At 51.3% G+C, this 17,250-nt stretch overlaps 2 protein-coding genes across 2 annotated transcripts; one reads left to right on the top strand and one right to left on the bottom strand.

Annotated features, from left to right (window-relative positions):
• Nucleotides 1-3: 3 nt before the first annotated feature.
• Nucleotides 4-10,876, top strand: HTRA4 (HtrA serine peptidase 4; the record flags this gene model as incomplete). The annotated part of the gene is made up of 9 exons (XM_014582637.1): nt 4-91; nt 737-836; nt 1,853-2,057; nt 3,074-3,268; nt 3,686-3,718; nt 5,302-5,416; nt 5,792-5,849; nt 6,245-6,340; nt 10,214-10,876. Coding segments are annotated over 9 exons (1,056 nt in total), but the record flags the coding sequence as incomplete, so codon positions are not given.
• A 2,001-nt stretch (nt 10,877-12,877) lies between these two features.
• Nucleotides 12,878-17,201, bottom strand: TM2D2 (TM2 domain containing 2). Its single transcript, XM_006164746.3, is given in 5 exon segments — nt 12,878-13,287; nt 14,670-14,785; nt 16,020-16,107; nt 16,869-16,989; nt 16,992-17,201. Coding segments are annotated over 5 exon segments (639 nt in total). The 5' UTR covers nt 17,092-17,201; the 3' UTR covers nt 12,878-13,073.
• Between the last annotated feature and the right edge of the window lie 49 nt (nt 17,202-17,250).

Below are 17,250 nucleotides of genomic sequence, written 5' to 3'. Positions count from 1 at the left end.
CTGTGCGCGCTCCGCGCCGAGAACCGCGCCGCGCGCCTCCGTGGCCAGCTCCCGGCTGTGCCGGTGCAGAAGGGGGACTGCGGGGACCCAGGTGAGCGTGGGGACCCAGGGCGCTCTCCAGACACTTTTTGCACTTTCGTAAGGAGCATCAATAAACAGTGCCTTACTGCAGTCGCTCTTACTGCAGTCCCCCCTTCTGTCCTAGGGTCCTAACCCTTTTTGCTCATGGTGTTCGCTCCTCCTCAACAGGTGTCGCTTAGAATGATTTGATTTCTTATTTATCAGCAGTAGTAGTATCTTTAAACTCGATGCGGGGCACGCCAGTATCTATAAACCTGATGCAGGGCACATGCACGAGACGGGGAGAGGGGGAGAGGGGGAGAGGGGGAGAGAGGGAGAGAACGAGCTGCCAGGTCCTGGACTCGGACTGGTGCCCAGAGTGGAGTCCAGCGCCCCAGTCACCGCCAACCACCCAACGCCTTCTGGCCCACTTCACGGCCACTTTCAGTATACTGTCTCCCGGGTTCGGTTTTCTCTTTCTTCCAGCTGAGATGACGGGTCTGGTTCTCTGAAGACATATCCTTAAGGGGCCTCAGAGGACACATATGAGGGGGTGACTGAAGAGGAAGCAGAGGGAATGTGGAGAGAGGGAGGAGAGAGAGGGGTCTGAGATAGCCTTGGGTTACGGGGAGGGAGGGGGCTCCCACCACCCAAGCAAGGAGCCATTTCTCCGCAGGGACCCGCAGTGCCAGCTGGCTCCGCAGCAAGCACAACTTCATCGCCGAGGTGGTGGAGAAGGTGGCGCCGGCTGTGGTTCACTTACAGCTGTTCCGGAGGTAAAGGAGGGGGCTGATGTGCTGGGCCCGGAGTTCCCATGCCCACCTGCTCCAGGCCAGTTCTTGGTATCGCTTCATTAAAACCTCCAAGAGCAGGACCAGCAGATGGCATAATGGCTGTGTCGCTGGACTCCCTGGTAGTCCACCTCCTCCCGAGTCCTGGACCCTGTGTCTTAAACTCTCACCGGGTGCGTGTGCATGCGCACCCGAGATCCCAAGAGGAGAATGGAGGAGAAGGGATTGCGGCGTGGCCATCCCCCCTGGGGGGTGATTTCTCACTTTCTGTGTCTCTGTCTCTCTCTGTCTTTCTGGTGAGCACATACGCCCTATAGAAAACCCTCTAAACAAAAACAAAAACAAAAAAACCCACAAAAACACCTCCAAGAGGAAAGAAAGGCAGAGGTCATGTTGGAGGTCACTGAGCCTAAGCAGGGGCACAGGATCTGGCATCCCCGAGGCTGCTCCCGTGTACTTGGGCGGCTGGGGTTTCTCTCTCTGTCGTGTCCCACAGAATGTAAGATGAAGTGTAAGAGTTGGGTGGCATCTTAGGGTGATCTTGCCCAGCCCCCTCTTTTGCATGCAAAGAGCTCCAACCCAGGGGACAAGATGAATCCATCCTGTGTCACAAGCCAGCTGGTGGTGGAGACCAAGCCAGAATCTGACCCCTGCGGCTCCCTCCCTGGGGTCCTTAATACTGTGGCATTCAGCCCACTTTGCCCATAGTCATAGGATTAGGTTTGGCCGCTTTGCAGCATAAGGTCCTGGGGCTGCTGCTGCACTGACCAGATCTGAAGGGGCAGAGTCCCTGGAAAAGGAGAGTTGGAACCAGCCCCCAACTGTGTTCACAAAGGTTGGCCAGGGCGCTGGACGTGCGGAGTGCACGTGTACACAGAGAAAATAAAATCAGCCAGGGAAAGTAAACAGAGAAAACTGTGATGGAGGTATGTTAAATAAGGGCGAGGTCCCCGTGACCCCCAGACCTGCCCTCTGCTTACACTGTGGTCTCGTGGCAATAGGTCAGCTCTGGGCGGCAAGGACATTCCCGCGTCCAGCGGCTCTGGGTTCATCTTGTCGGAGGATGGGCTCATTGTTACCAATGCTCACGTTCTGACCAACCAGCAGCGGATCCAGGTGGAGCTCCAGAGTGGGGCACAGTACGAGGCCACCGTCAAGGACATTGACCACAAATTAGATCTTGCGCTGATTAAGATTGAGCCAAAGGTGAGTATTTGAGGGTCGGATCAGAGGCTGTGAATTGGAGGATTTACGTCTGATCTGCTGAAACTTTCTTTCCCACTCCACTCAAACATCACATTGTTCCTCTCTTGGGTTGTCAGAAAAGTCAGGATGCGTCTTTGCATTGAAAAACAGAAAAATACGTCGTGACCTTCCCGATGACCTAATGTAACAGTATATGCCTTTTTTCTAGCTTGTTTCTGTTCTTCCCTCCCTCTTAAAGTTTCCTCTGTCTATCTGGATATCCTAATGATTTCTATTCACTATCCATCTTGCCTGCTTTCTCTGTTTCTTCTTTTTTCCGTTTCTTCCTGCAGCTCTTTCTTGGACAATGCTGTTTCTGGGAAGATTATTTCTGTGCTTGGTGCAGGACACCTGAGTATTTCAGCAGGCTCAGTGCTGCTAAGGAGCACTGTGAGGTTCTTGCGCACAGACTGACCTGCGGTTTGCACCCCACCCTTACCCTCTGGGTGCTTTGTAGAAATGCAGGCTCTCAGGCCCCACGCAGCTCTCCTGCTCAGAACGTGATTCCTGTGCGCATTCAACTTGAGAAGTGCCGCTCTGTGGGTCGCTTACTCGGTTCACTTCTGAGCTGGAGAGTGCTGAGTAAATTGCTCCTGTCAGTTTCTGTTCATCAGTTACATGACTGAAGGTTTACCGTGGGGCTGTCGAAAAAGGCATGACGCATTTTTGCATAGAAAAACAGAAAAACACGTTATGACTTTTGCAATGATCCAATAGTGGCCATTTCGACAGAACAAGAATTTTAGATCTCTGAGAAGATCCTGATCGTCTTCACGAGTGATAGTAGTTGGACAGGGAGGAAGAGATCGAAGGCGGGTGTGGGACCTCTGTGCGTGGGTACTTCTTTGATGCCAGGTGTCTGAAATGACAGCAATGGAACCGTGTCTGTGCTGTGTGTGCACCAACCCGGCTCAGCCTGCTTTTGATTTCTTTCTTCTCCCTTTTGGCGCTCCGCATCCACCCTTGCCCATATGCAGACTGACCTCCCTGTGTTGCTGCTGGGAAGCTCGGCAGATCTCCGGGCTGGAGAGTTCGTGGTGGCCTTGGGGAGCCCGTTTTCTCTGCAGAACACCGTGACTGCAGGCATCGTCAGCACCACACAACGAGGGGGCAAAGAGCTGGGGCTGAAGGACTCCGACATAGACTACATCCAGACCGATGCCATAATTAACGTGAGTCCCCGAGGACCCAGCCACAGCCCACAAGCTACAGGTGGCAGAGGGAGAGCTGATGTCAGAGCCACCTGCTCCTGGGGGCCTGGGGTGTCCGGCCTTCAGTTAGATGCCTTGAGAGGGGAGGAATGCTAGGTTATTGGAGTTGATGTGGTCGCTGGCTGCCATGATATTGGGGGTCTCTCAAGTCTGTCACAGAGCCACCACCAGGAGAAGGTGGGGTCCCTTTGCTGTGGTTCCTTACCTACACCGGGCTCAGGGTTGGTGAGCTAAGGGCTTAGCCTACGTTGGGGGAATGAGAGCTTATTAGAGGAGGCCACGGGCTGCATTTGCAAAGCTGGTTGGGGCTTGGTATAAAAGACAAGGGAGAATGTGTTCATTGGTGTTACTGACGGCCTTTTCAAATTCTCTCCCCAGCACGGGAATTCTGGGGGGCCTCTGGTGAACTTGGTAAGTGGCCACGTTCCAACCTGCTTCACATCTTTCCCGATGAAGTCCCTGCTGGGGACTTGGGTGCTACTCTTGTTTGTGTGGAGACTTGGGGAACGATGCTTTTCTATTCTCGGATCTTAGGCAAATGGTTAGGAAAAATTAAACCAAGATCTATGACGGGTTTGTCTCCCTGGGGTGTGACCTCAGCCTGCTGAGGGTTCTGCTCGCAGTAGGGTTCTGGCCTGGGCTTCCTTCGAAGGCCTCCACTTAACGAGCTTTCTGTTTTTGCTGGCTACTTCCCAAAGCCTTGGATGTGAAGCCCAGGTTTTTGCCAGGGAGACCAGCTGTGCAGTGTAAGGGGGATCCTTGAAGAGCCCCTCCTGGAGAATAGGAAGAACTGTCCCGCACCTAGAGATGCCAGTTAGACAAAGTGGCCTGTCTGGGTTTTTTAGTCTGGACTTGCTTTTAGATGATAGAAACGCCCGCACCAGAATCCATTGCGTCGTGTGTTAATCTGTGTCTCTAGTGGAGATACCCGAGTTTCTAGTTGGTCAAATATACGTGAAAGCACATGCCAACTATGGTTCAAGTCCCAGACCTGAAGGCTTGAGATTTACACCGGGCACATGTGTGTGCGTGCCCAAAATCCTGAGAAGAGAATGGAAGAAAAGGGGCTACTGCATGGCCACCCCCCAGGGAGTGATTTCTCACTTTCCCTCTCTCTGTCTCTCTTGGTGAGTGATATACCCTATGACAAAAAGAAAAAAAAATGTGTGTGTGTGTGTGTGTGTGTGTGAAAACATAAGGTGCAAAGCTGTTGGCCACACGGCCTGTGACCATGCTTTCCGAGGTCCTCGGAGCTGGTTTCCTTCTGTCCCTCTTGCAATACTACGTCCGCCTTAAGAGGAGACGGAGGGTGGTGGAGTGAGGAGTGCCTTGCCCGTAACTTGCACCAGGTAGCTGTGCCTGCCTTCCCGTGAGACGGCGGCTTCACTGCAGCGGGGATGACACTGCCATTTCAGGCCACGCTCCACACCTGCAGGACTGCAGCCTGTACTGTCATGCAGTCAGAAACCCCTTGCCATCTTTATCATGACAGAAGCAGGAAACGTCCTTCTCCTTCTCATCTTCAGTGACAGGGCTGGGCTCCCAATTTGTCTGAATAGTTTCACTGAAAGGATTTCTTTTTCTGCCTTTTCCATTTAATTTTAGTTCGATTTGATGAATGCAAAGGCAAATACTCTTTGTCTTCTTATCTGGGTCCGAATCTAAATTGTGGCTCACTTTTAAAATGTGTAACTTATGAAGGAACAAATGAGCTCAATATAAAAACAATACTCAGCAGTTGACACCTTTGCCCTTGAGGAGGGGGTAACTTTCATGCGTGTGTGTGCGTGTGTGTGCATGTATGCATGTGCATGTGTGCATGTGTGTGTGCATGTGTGCAGCTCCCCTCCGCTCCCCTTCCTCAATAAAGAAACCGCCATGGCTCCCCATTAAAGAAGTAGGGATTTCCCCTCGCCCCTCCCTCCTCTGCTCGCTCCGGTTCTCACTGCTGGGTTTGCAAAACTTCGTGACCAATGCGTCCTCTTCCCTGCCAGGATGGTGATGTGATCGGCATAAACACCCTGAAGGTGACCGCGGGCATCTCCTTTGCCATCCCCTCTGATCGAATCAGGCAGTTCTTGGCCGACTACCACGAGCGCCAGCTAAAAGGTAAAGAAGGGTGTTGGGATTTCTCGAAGCTCAGTCTTTGGTGGAGACAGCGTTTGAGTCGTGGAGTGCCGCGTGGCTGGCTCTCTGCTCCGCCATGGTGGTTTGGGCAGGGGTACTGGGGCCAGGCCCAGAAGCAAGCATGCGATGCACCAGAAGGACTTGGGTGGATCAGTGTGGAAATGAGGCCCATGGGCTGGCGGTGGGGGTGGGGTGGGCATGTGCCCTAAGGACAAAGGCCGCTAAAGTGCAGATATCCTGGTGGGCAGCCTGAGGGCAGCTGTGATGGCAGAGATTGGGAACGGACTCGCGTCTTTTAAGCTCTGCCCAGAGGAAAGAGGTTCTGTTGTCAGTAATACGGGGTACCCTCCTCTGCAGGGAAGGCTCTCTCGCAGAAGAAGTACCTGGGTCTGCGGATGCTGCCGCTCACCATGAAGTAAGCATGGGTTGGCTGAAGTAAGCATGGGTTGGCTACGTCCGGGCTCTGCTCAGAGGCAGAGCCATCGTGGGGAATTCACAGAGAGGCCCAAGCAGCTGGCCTACGGCTGGGTACTCCCCTGACCACAGGCCCCAGAGTCACAGGGTGCGTGCCCCTGCGCCTGCCCCAGCTCTAGCTCTGACAGTGCACAGGGCTTCCGCTGTGGCTGTATCTTCGATGGTTCTAGACCCCGGCCTGGAGGGACCAGACCGTGTGCAGGGAGAACGATGGTGACTGGCTTGCAGGACGCCTCCCTGCCGTCAGCCTGGAACGGGTTCCCGCCAAGAGTGCCCGGCTTTTAGCAGGGCCCTGGAGAGTAATCCACGGTTCCCTCGCCTTCTCGCTTCCCTCAGCCTTCTGCGTGAAATGAAAAGGCAAGACCCGGATTTCCCTGATGTGAGTTCGGGGGTTTTTGTGTATGAAGTGATTCAAGGAACAGCTGCTGAGAGGTAAGAGAAGTGGGGTGCTCTGCTGCCCACCTCTGCTCTTCCCGTGTGGGCGTGCGTGGGTAAGAGAAGTGGGGTGCTCTGCCGTCCGCCTCTGCTCTTCCCAGCGTGTGCCCGCGTGGGCGCGCGTGGGGCCTGGACATGTGGTGAGTCTGGGACACCGGGATATGGCCAGTGGGACCAAGGAATGGAATTTAAATGGATTTAAATGTAAAACTCACAAACCATGTAGGACATTGTCGCGTCAAACACAGCTTTAACCATCGCATCGCTTACGGTGCGGTTCTCTATGGTAGCGTGTTGGCAAAAATACCTATTAATTTAAAGAATACTTACTACATATTCAAAGATCATATTTTGGGGACCACCAGATGGCGTAATGGTTATGTTGCTGGACTCCCATGTAGTCGACTATGGTTAGAGTCCTGGACTCAGCTACTTAAAACTCACACCAGGTGTGCATGTATGTGTGTGCATGCCTAAAATCCTGCGAGGAGAATGGAGGAGAAGGGATTGTGGCGTGGCCGTCTCCCCTGGGCGATGATTTCTTGCTTTCTGTCTCTCGGACTCTGTCTCTCCGGCAAGCGCATGGGCCCTATAGCAAAAATTCTCTCTTTAAAAAAGAAAAAAAGATAATATATATTGAGTTAAATAAGATAGTATGTTATATTAATTTCATCTTAAATGTTTTCTTTTAAATGTGGCCACTAGAAAACTTAAAATTGCGCCTGTGGCTTGCGTTCCCTTTTGGTTGGACAGGGCTGCTTTAGACGAGTCCCTGTGAAGGTCGATATTTGGGGGTGAGGGGAGGAGGTCGGTTCTCTGTAATCTCAGAATTCATGAGATGATTAATAGCATCAATTTAATCTTGCTAAATTCACACATTTACTCTTTGGATAGTCGTACTTATTACTTAATAAGTTATTAGGTTACTAATAACTAGTTAATTACTTAACCACTACATAATCATTACTAAGGGAAGAATCCAGATTACTAACAGTTTTAATACGTATTTTAGTTTAATCATGTCTTTTTAATTGCTAGAGGGTATGCAGGAAAAAGCACCCTTCCAACCCCTTCTCCTTCATTTCTCCACTTTGTTGCGATTTGGGGCACGCATGCACACGTGGCCAGTGTTTTTCAAGGCACTGGGGCTGGGATTTGAACCCTGGTCAGCCATGTGGGGTCTGGCTTCCCTGACCACTAGGCTATGAGGCTAGCCTGTGTTTTTGATATCGTAAGATGCTTTGTGAACTCAGGATGGTAACGTCAGAGGCCAGCACTTTGTGTGGTAAGGCGAGGGCTGGGGCAGCCCTGAAAAGTTTCTGCAGCTCATTTCAGGCTGTTTTGAAATATGTAATACTAATTAAGGAAAGAGGGGTTCGTCCTAAAAAGAGTGGTTCGTCCTACAAATACCATTCTCCTGGGTCTCTCTGTACTTCATTACCTCGCTCACTGTTTTTCAAGAGCTCAGTAATCTGTTCAGATTTTGGCAACATTTTTACTGCAGGATATGAAACATCAGGTACTAACTGTTCAGCATAGCTAAGTGTTAGGTCTCGTGTTACTGAATCTGGCTGGTCATAGGCTTTTCTAGACTTCCCTGGTTCCTCTTTCCCCCCCCCCCCCCCCCTTATTTTTAACTTCTGGTTCAAGGCCAAAGCTATTTCAGCCAAGGCCTTCTGCTCAGATTGTGGTCTGTAGACCTGTAGTGTTAGCATCAGTCGAGGCTTGTTAGAATCACAGCCATCCCCACCCCCCGCATCATCAGTCGAGGCTTGTTAGAATCACAGCCACAACCACCCCCCGCATGCACACGCACACGCACGCACACACACACACACACACGCTTACTTCAATCCACCGAATCAGAACCTGCGTGTTTAACAAGCTTCCCAGGTGGCCGGGAGAATGAGCTGCTGGAAGTCACCAGTGAGTGGAAATCCATTCTTCCTGGCTCACCCACTCATCCCTAGTAAGCGGGCACTTATGAAGCGTGCGCTCTGGGTCAAGCACCATGTAAACTGTGTGTTTGAACTCGCAACCGCCTTACATTACAGGTAGCTTTACAGAGGAGGCAGCAGTGGTCCAGAGAGGTTAATTAACTTGTAGTTACACAGCAAGCCAGAGTTTAACCCCTCTGTTACCCTGTTTTTGTGGCAGCTTTTCTTCTAAGAGGCAGAGTGACTTAGCACCCAGAAGCTGGGTGTTCGAGTCTAAAGGACCGAGGATCCAACCCCATGTTTGGTCTGACCTGGGAAAGGCGGTCTCCCCATCTGACCTTAGCTCCTGGGACCTGGTGCAGAGCAGGCCCTCCGTGGAACCGTGCAGGTTTTCTTTCCTGCTCACAGAACTTTAGGGATCGAGTTCTCTGTGCATACTGTCCCAAGCCACCCTCCCAAAGTGCCCTGTGCGGAGGGCTTTTTCTGAGTTCAGCCCTCTCCTCGAGCGGCTTGTCATGCCTTCTTGCTTTTCAGTTCCTTTTTAAAACTCCTCATATCTTGGCAAATTCCACTATAGTGTTTCCCCATTTTTCTTAAGTGGTGTCTAGTGCACTTTGTTGCTAATAACAAAAAACATCCGTGTCTCGGTAATTTAAGAGAATAGGTTTATTCTTGGAGTCTTTAGATGAGGTATTGCTCTTCCATTTTCACCTTTAAGACAGATCATTGGCAGGGCAGTATTACGGATCGCTGTTTTGTACCTGGAGTTGTTTTTTGTTTCTGCTGGGTCATCGGAAAAGTTGTGACACATTTTTGCATAGAAAAACATAAAGGGACCAGTGTAATGGTTATGTCGCTGGACTCCCATGTAGTTGGCTGTGGTTCAAGTCCCAGTCTCAGTGACTTAAAATTCACGCCAGGTGCATGTGTGTGCATGCCCGAAATCCTGAGAGGAGAATGGAGAAGGGATTGTGGCATGTCCATTGTCTGCCGTGCTGCTCCCCCCTCCCCCCCTTCTTGCTGTCTGTCTTTCTGGCGAGCGCACACGCCCCACAGCAAAAACCTCTCAAAAGAGAGAGAGAGAGAGAGAGAGAGAGAGAAGAAAAAAAGGAAAACAGAAAATAATATCATGGGGCCAGCAAGTGGTGTGCTGGTTAGAGCTGGACTCCCACATGGCTGACCACGGCTTGAGCCCTGGACCTGGCAGCTTGCTCTCTCAGTCTCTCTCTCTCTCTCTGTGTCTTGCTATAGTCAAATTAAAAATAACAACAATGATAAACAAAGGAACTAATTCTTAAAAAGAAAAATCATGTCATGACTTTTCCGACGCCCTAATAGAATATGTACCCTACGTGGAACATACTGGGAGACTGGCTATAATCGCAGCCCTGGGCAAGCAGAGCCGAGGACCGGCTCTTCACATATCTAGACGTGGGAAGCCGAGTGGCTTTTGGTGTCCTGGAAGCAGGATTCGTGTCACAGCTCGGCGCCCTCTGCAGCTGGTACATTGTGGTGAAGACGGGCTGCCGGGCGTGGAGCCCCAGTCACCGACGGCAGGAGGGTGACGGGGGAAAACGTGTTGCTCGGGTTTTTCACTGTTGTTGGTGAGACGGCAGTGTGCCTCACGCCAGTAAAGATCAGAGATAGAGAGAAATGCAAAAACTCTATTCCGAACCAATCCAACAGAGCACAGTGCACTTCCTACACGGGGTTAGGCCAGGCACTCCTTTGGTAAGGAGCCAGGGGTGCTGTCCTCCAGGAGCTTTCGCACCGTGTCTCAGAACAGCGCTCATCTCTGGAGGAGCTCAGCCGCTCTGGTTTCTTGGTTCGCACGTTTAGTGGCAGCAGATCAGCAGTGACCTAAGAGGGGACCGCTGCACCCTCGATGGGGTAAACTGCGTCGGCAGTCACAGTCCTTTTCTCCCCGTCCCAGCTCCGGCTTGAGAGACCACGATGTAATCGTCAGCATAAACGGGCAGCCCGTGACCACGACGGCGGACGTTATCGAGGCCGTTAAAGACAACGACTCCCTCTTCATCGCCGTTCTTCGGGGAAGCCAAACTCTGCTCCTGACGGTCACGCCCGAAATCATCAATTGAGTATCCTGCTTTAAAGAGAGATTGACAAAACCACCGTGATAGTACTGGTGTGTGAGGAAGATGTGCCAACGGCGATGAGTGCTTAGAAAGAAACGGATGCTTCAAGTACACATGCTCAAGGTCTCTGGGTTGGGGCGCCGCACCGCTGCTGAAAAGCCTTACTGTGCCAAGCAGATGAAGGGCATGGTGCCGGGAAGTCTGGGGACCTGACAGTTTTGGTTAAAGGTAGGACACAACTAAAATATAGGCACAATTTCTAATTTTAACCTTGCCTGACGGGGCACGTTAGTATTTTAAACCTTCTTTATAGACACCACATATAACCCACATACAAAAATATGTAGAACTGCCTACTAAGTATTGAGAAACAGCCTGGACCCCGAGTGCGAAGGTGAGCAATTTTCAACAGTTTTTCAGGGTGTATCACATTTCCCCGGGGGGGTGGATCTCCAGGATGGGCATCAGGTCGAAGTCAAATGGGCGACTGTCACGCGGGCGTAGGAGTGACGCTCTGGTCATCATCCTCGTGTACAAATAGTTGGTCCAGGCGCTCTGGCCGCCAGAAGGGCTCCTTCCGTGCAGCAGCTTCTTCAGGGATCCACAGGCGCTTGCATTTTCACCGGGCAGCTCTTCTCACCAAGCTGTTCCAGGCCACGTTAGGGATTTCAAGCCCTGGAGCTGCCTAAGTCCTTTTTCAAGAAGAAAACCCTTTGGATGGGGTTTGTAAATATCCTTAGGGATTTTGAGTGTGTGTGTGTGTGTGAGTGAGAGAGAGATATGAAGCAGGGTTTGTGGCTTAAAATAGTTCTTATTTTGGAAGATTTTAATTTTAGTTTCTGTTTTCCAGACTTCCCTTAGGAGGTTTATAGGTATCTCTCTCTCTCTCTGCACATATATGTATATATATATATATACACACACACATAATATATACACACACACACACACACACATACATCCTTGGACATCCTTACATTCTAGGCACAATTTTATGTGTATGTGCATTTTTCTGGAGAGTCTGCCAATGATAATGTTATAAGCAAGCTTAAGATCAGTGTGGTACAGAACCCTTGAGACAAAATCTAGTTTTCACACAGTTCCCATCTTTAATAACATAAGAACAGCGATCATATTAAGCAGGGAATGACGAAGCAGAAGCTGCAGGAAAGCTGCTATGAAATGATAGGGAAGTTACCCAGGGACGTTATCTTAGCTGTGCTCTCTGGTCCTTAAATCAACTATTCTGAGAGTGAACGTTAAGGAGTCCTGGACTGACGGTCTCTAGGATGTGGGTTTTCTGAACAGCAGGCTCTTCTGCTGACTGGTCCGCCGTCTGCCTTTTAGTTGACGGTTCAAAGCTCTTTTCAGCTCAAGAGTGCAAAGGATGGGAACCGAGTTTTTAAAGCCACTTATCATGTGGAACATTGCCTTTTATTCCCAGTGGTCTGGGAATGCAAAAGTCTGGGTATATTGTTGAAGCCCACAGTGACAGCTCTCAGTCATAAACCTCGGCCTCCTCCCACCCTGGTAGCCAGCAGCGGGTAAGTAGGAACACGCTTTTCTCGGTACACGATGAGGGTACTTTATCCTACCTCGTCCTGAAGAAGAGTTTTACGCTTTCTTACATGAAACCTGTTTTTAAACAGCCACAATAAGGGCCCTTTAAGCAGGTAGATGCCAGTGTTTAGACAGGATAGTCTGTCAAGAGGAGCAGCTGAACTCCGATGTCTGATACGGGGCTGTGCAGAGTTGGGAGGAAGAGCTGAACTGCGTCTCCTGTCGGGAGCATCGTGATGGTGACACCGTGGGGCTTGTAATAGGATCTTGTGTTGCACGCCTGTCTTCTAGCTAAACAAATGTAGTCTTGAGTTTCCTCCTCCTTACGGAAAATAGTCATACAGCAGTCGGGCTGGCAAAATTTACTCTGCAATTTAAATCCGGAAAGTTTGAAATTCAGTGTGTATTAAAAATCCACGGCCACTCCTACTTCGGCTGAATATTTTCACCGGCTCAGCCTCAGACTCCTCTGCATGAAGACTCAGGCTCCCAAAAGGCGCAGATAAGAACATTCACTTTGCTCGTCCTGCTGGGCCTGGTTGCTCTGAAGGACCGAAGCTCCCACAATGAAGAATTCAGAAGGAGGAGACCCTGGGACCAGCAGTTAGTGTAATGGCTATGTCGCTGGACTCCCACGTAGTCGACCACGGTTCGAGTCCTGGACCCGGTGGCTTAAAACTCACGCCGGGCGCGTGTGCATGAGTCCCTAAGATCCCGAGAGAAGACTGGAGGAGAAGGGATTGCGGTGTGGCCATCCCCCCTGGGGGGTGATTTCTCACTTTCTGCCTCTGTCTCTCTGTCTGGCGAGTGCACACGCCCTATAGCAAAAACCTCTCCAAAAAAAAAAAAAACACGGAGACCCTGCCGTGGCTTCCCTGTCAGTCTCTCTCCTCTACACAGCACACGCAAGGGAAGGTACAAACCCGGTCCCACACACGGTGTGCATGTCATTTCTATTCTGTGAGGTAAAATTTGGGTTGAAAAATCCAAAGCCCAAAGAAGCTTTCTTAACCACACTCATTCTTCCCACGAGGGAGAGCAGAGGTCCGGTCTGCGATCACAGATGCGTTCTGAGTCTGTGGCGATGAATTCGGAAGACGGCGCGTTCGGAGGCCCCTTGGCCACATGACACCCTTTCTAGTAAACAGTGCACCAGTTGCTGCCGTCGCTTGGCATCAGCCCGCCGGTAATAAGCAAAATCAGGTCAACAAACCACCAAATCCCAAGGCCTCCGAGAGTCAAGAGCTTCCCGACTGCGGTGCCCGTGTGGCCCAAACAGAATCGATCCACTCCAAAACAGCCCAGGAAGAAGGAGTAGAGTAGAGTCGTTATGAAGTAGTGTCCGGTGTACCTGGACAAAAGGAATGGGAAGGAAGAGGCCTCACCACCGACATTAAAATACTTCATCAGGGCAGGGATGCTGTGGCTGCCCCTCGGAGGCCTGTTACTCTGTTCTGTATTCTTTCATGACGTGGTCAGTCAGGCTGGGCAGCAGCAGGAGACACAGGAGAGGCTCAGGAAAACCAAGCTTATATTCCTAGGTCCTAGAGACAGGCGACCTGCCCACCATGTGGAGTGGCCAGAGGAAAGGACTGAGGGGAGGGGAGGTCACTGCCTTTTTTGGTTCCTTTGATAAGGCAGTGCAGCATCAGGACAGCTGAGTCCAGGCAAGTCTGCCAGGCTCTAAACTAAAGGGTGGCCCCTCGCTGCCTGGCATTAGGTCCTAGGATAAGGAGGGCAGCGGAACAGTCTCCTGGGGTGGGCAGGCCAGGGACGGGGTGGGGCTCTGGACCAGTTAGTCTGCATACCAATGGCATGCTCCTGGCTGGGCCCTTTGCTGTCTCTAGCCTTGGGAGGGGTAGTTGCTCCTCAACTAGAAAAATTAAATGTTAAACATTATAATATACAGCAACAAAATTATAATACACCGTCTTGTCCCCTACCTGCCTCACCCCCAAAATCTCTACTTGGTCCGGGATCTGGAAGAGCCTCTGAGAACAAATATTGACTTTTGCAGACTTGGACAAGAACTTGGAAAGCAAATCTGCACAGCAGGCATCGTGGGGGGAGTGGGGTGTGGGCTCCCACAGGCTCCCCTCCTGAGGCCCTGCGGCGCCCTCCAGCGTGGTCCCCTAGGGAAGCACCATCTCTGCTTAGACAAACACCTGATCTCCACACGCCTCTCCTGCTGTTTTGTGGCTGCTGAAAGTGAAGACATCTTACAAGGCTCCTGTCCTTACACACGGCTGACAGCGCAGTTGCTCTAATGTCATCACTAAACACGGCCACAGACTTCCCCACTAGCAAGGGTGCAACTAAACTTGGGGCCTTCAGGTAGAATTCACAGAGATGACCCTAACTCTTTAAGATAAACCAATTTTCAGAGTGAAGAGCCCACACTTTATATAATAAAACCTTGATTCCTGAAACACCAGGGCCATTTCCGCTGGATTTATGCCTACCATTGGGGTTTTGCTACGCTTGTTTCCACTCTTCATTTGGTGGCTGAGGGGACAGACTCCGAGTGTCCACAGGTACTTAGCTAAGTTAGTGAGACACTGAGGACGGATGTCTTCTGGTCTCAAGGCCGGTGTGTCTCGGCCATGCCCTGCCCCGTGGGTCACGCACACGAGTAATGATGCTCCCTCATTAGCATTTCGGACTCACCTCCCAAAGTGACAGAAGGGCCCCACCTCCACCAAGGGCCAGCGACCCAGTTGACGTCACACTTACTTTATACAAGGCTTGTTCTCGCGGAGGAAGGTCCTGGGACTGGCACACTCGATCCCCTCTAGGGCCCGGCACTGCACGGCTGTGTGTTCCACATCGCTGTAGGCCTGGCCACCGAACTGCCAGAGAACAGCCAGGACCAAAGGCGACGGTGACAAACAAAACCGGACATAAACTCCCCAGAGTCATGCAGACGTGTGTTTACAGTCCATAGAGGACGCTGTCTTGGGGCTACAGTTGCTCTATCAAGGCCGGGAGCCTCGGGAGCAAGTTCACTCACGTACTTCAAGCAGTTTTGCGTGACCCCATCCTAGTGTTTGCTGTTTGAAATGTTCTCTTCTCTTTCACTATTATTGAAGCCAGTCAAAAATAGTGAGAAACACATAATCAATTTCATTCGATGCTATTTAGAAGAGACTGATCAGGCTTTAATTATGTAACATTTGGGGCCAGCTCTGGGACACAGCGGTGATGCATTATCCAAGAGAAGACTGACCCCACATGGTGACCATGGTTTGAATCCCTGGCCTGGTCAGCTTCAAACAGGCAGGGCACACCTGGGAGTCCAAGATCTGAGGGCTGGAGGGCTGGGGAGAGGGGACTGCAGCAGGACTAGACCCATCTGGGTGCTTAGCTCTCTCCTTCTCACTCTCTTTTCTCTCCTTGCTCTCATATGTGTGCACTTTAGCGTGAAAACGATCAAAGTTATAGGAAAAAGCACATGTAACCGAACATTTGGAAATGATTATTTTAAAAGTCAGTACGTGGGACCAGCTGATGGCATAGTGGTTACGTTGGTAGATTCCCACATGAATCTGGGACATGACCACAGTTCAAGTCCCAGATCCAGTGACTTCAAAATCACGCCGAGTGCGTGTGCGTGCATGCCCAAGATCCTGGGAGGAGAATGGAGAAGGAACCGCAGCATGGCCACGCCTCCTGGGGGTGATATCTTGCTTTCTGTCTCTCTGACGAGCACACGCACCCTGTAGCAAAAATCTCTCTTAAAAATAAAATCGTCAAAATGTATAAGTGGTCTGTTTTTTATCCAGCGTCAATGCCAGAATTAGGAAAGAACTCAAAATATCATCTGACTCAGGAGGATACAGGTACTCCTCATTGAACAACTGAGTTTGGTTCCTAGGACTTGGCAATCAAGCAAACTGGTTGATAAGCGAGGGGCTTAATGGCAGACGATCTGTGGTGTGTCCTGGTGCCACAGGGTATCAATCTGTCAATAGACAGCATGTGACATCATACTAGAATAAAGCCATTCTATCATACAAAAAGCACACATTGAATAAGAGCCTGACAGCAACAAGACACACCACAAAGCACAAGACCAAAACCCACCTTGAGACAGCCATAACCAAGCTCCTGGGAGGCGGTGGCATTTCCAACGTGATCCACTGGTTCTTCACATTCTATAAATTCATCAGGTCTGTAAGCCAGCAGGAAGTCACACGTGTCACCATCACAGGGTCTTTGCAAATTGCTGTTGACATGTGCATGATCCCACCGGGGAGGGGCATTTATTCCCCAAGCCTTGGGGGTTTAATCTCACTCTGTAGACCCTTTCCTAAGCCGAGAAGTAGGGTCAATTGGTTTGGAGCACTGCAGGCCAAATCGACAGCCACCCAAATGACCCCTTGTGTTGTTTCTGGTCCTTTTCTGCATGGGTTCTACTTCTACTATGGGTTCGTCTCTTACCTGGGCAAACAGCACAAGGCTATGGGGGTGAAATTCAAGTCAAAGCATTTTCAGTTCTCTGCATTTCCCAAATACCTTTCCTGACTTGATTAAAGAGAGATGTCAACAAATGGCTTGGTTCCCTCACGGTGAAGATATTGTTTTAAAAAAATTGTGCCTCGTAGGCAGGGGCAAGTCAGTTACTCCTTTGTGCCTCCCGCGGTGCATGCTCCTTTGGCTGAAGAATGCAAGACAAGGCACAACCTAGCACCTTCCAGAGGCTATGGGAGATCACTCCTGGCTCTCTTCTTGTAGGCATCCCGTAGGATCTGCCTCCGATACACAAGGTTTTTCCTTGCACGGGGCAGTAGAGACACACCTGTCATGACTTCTAGGTCCTCAGGTGGAGTAAGTTTGAAAAACGGGCACCTCCCCCAGCCCGCCTTCCCAGAACACCCATATATCCCTGGCCCAACCTCCATCCCCGCCCGTCTGGACGTCGGGGTAGCTTACAGGTAAGAGCAAAGAATGACCGGAGAGTGGGGGTCGCTGTAGTTCCAGTTCAGCGCCGCCGCGGGGCCTTCCAGGTGCGCGATGGCGGCGGATGTGAGCTCGGGCTCGGTGGTAGCGTTGTGCGGCTCGGGGAGACACAATGCAGTAGCAGGAGATTCCCGAGCAGCAGGGCCGCCTGGCCGCACAGAAGCAAGTAACTCACCGGGCAGCCGCCCAGCACCATCTTCCCGGGCCCACGGCTGGAAACCCGGCCCCAACCCCACCCCGAGGCCAGCACGGCGCCCGGGAGCCCTGCCTGTCCAGGCCTCTGCGCGTCGCCCGGCTCCTTGCCGCCCGGCAGCCAATGGGAGCGCCGCCCAGCGCCCCCGCCACCCCCCCCCCG

The sequence above is a fragment of the Tupaia chinensis genome, unplaced genomic scaffold (genome assembly GCF_000334495.1).
Source record: "Tupaia chinensis unplaced genomic scaffold, TupChi_1.0 Scaffold143705_1, whole genome shotgun sequence".
NCBI lineage: Eukaryota > Metazoa > Chordata > Mammalia > Scandentia > Tupaiidae > Tupaia > Tupaia belangeri.
This window is presented reverse-complemented; position numbering and strand designations above follow the sequence as displayed.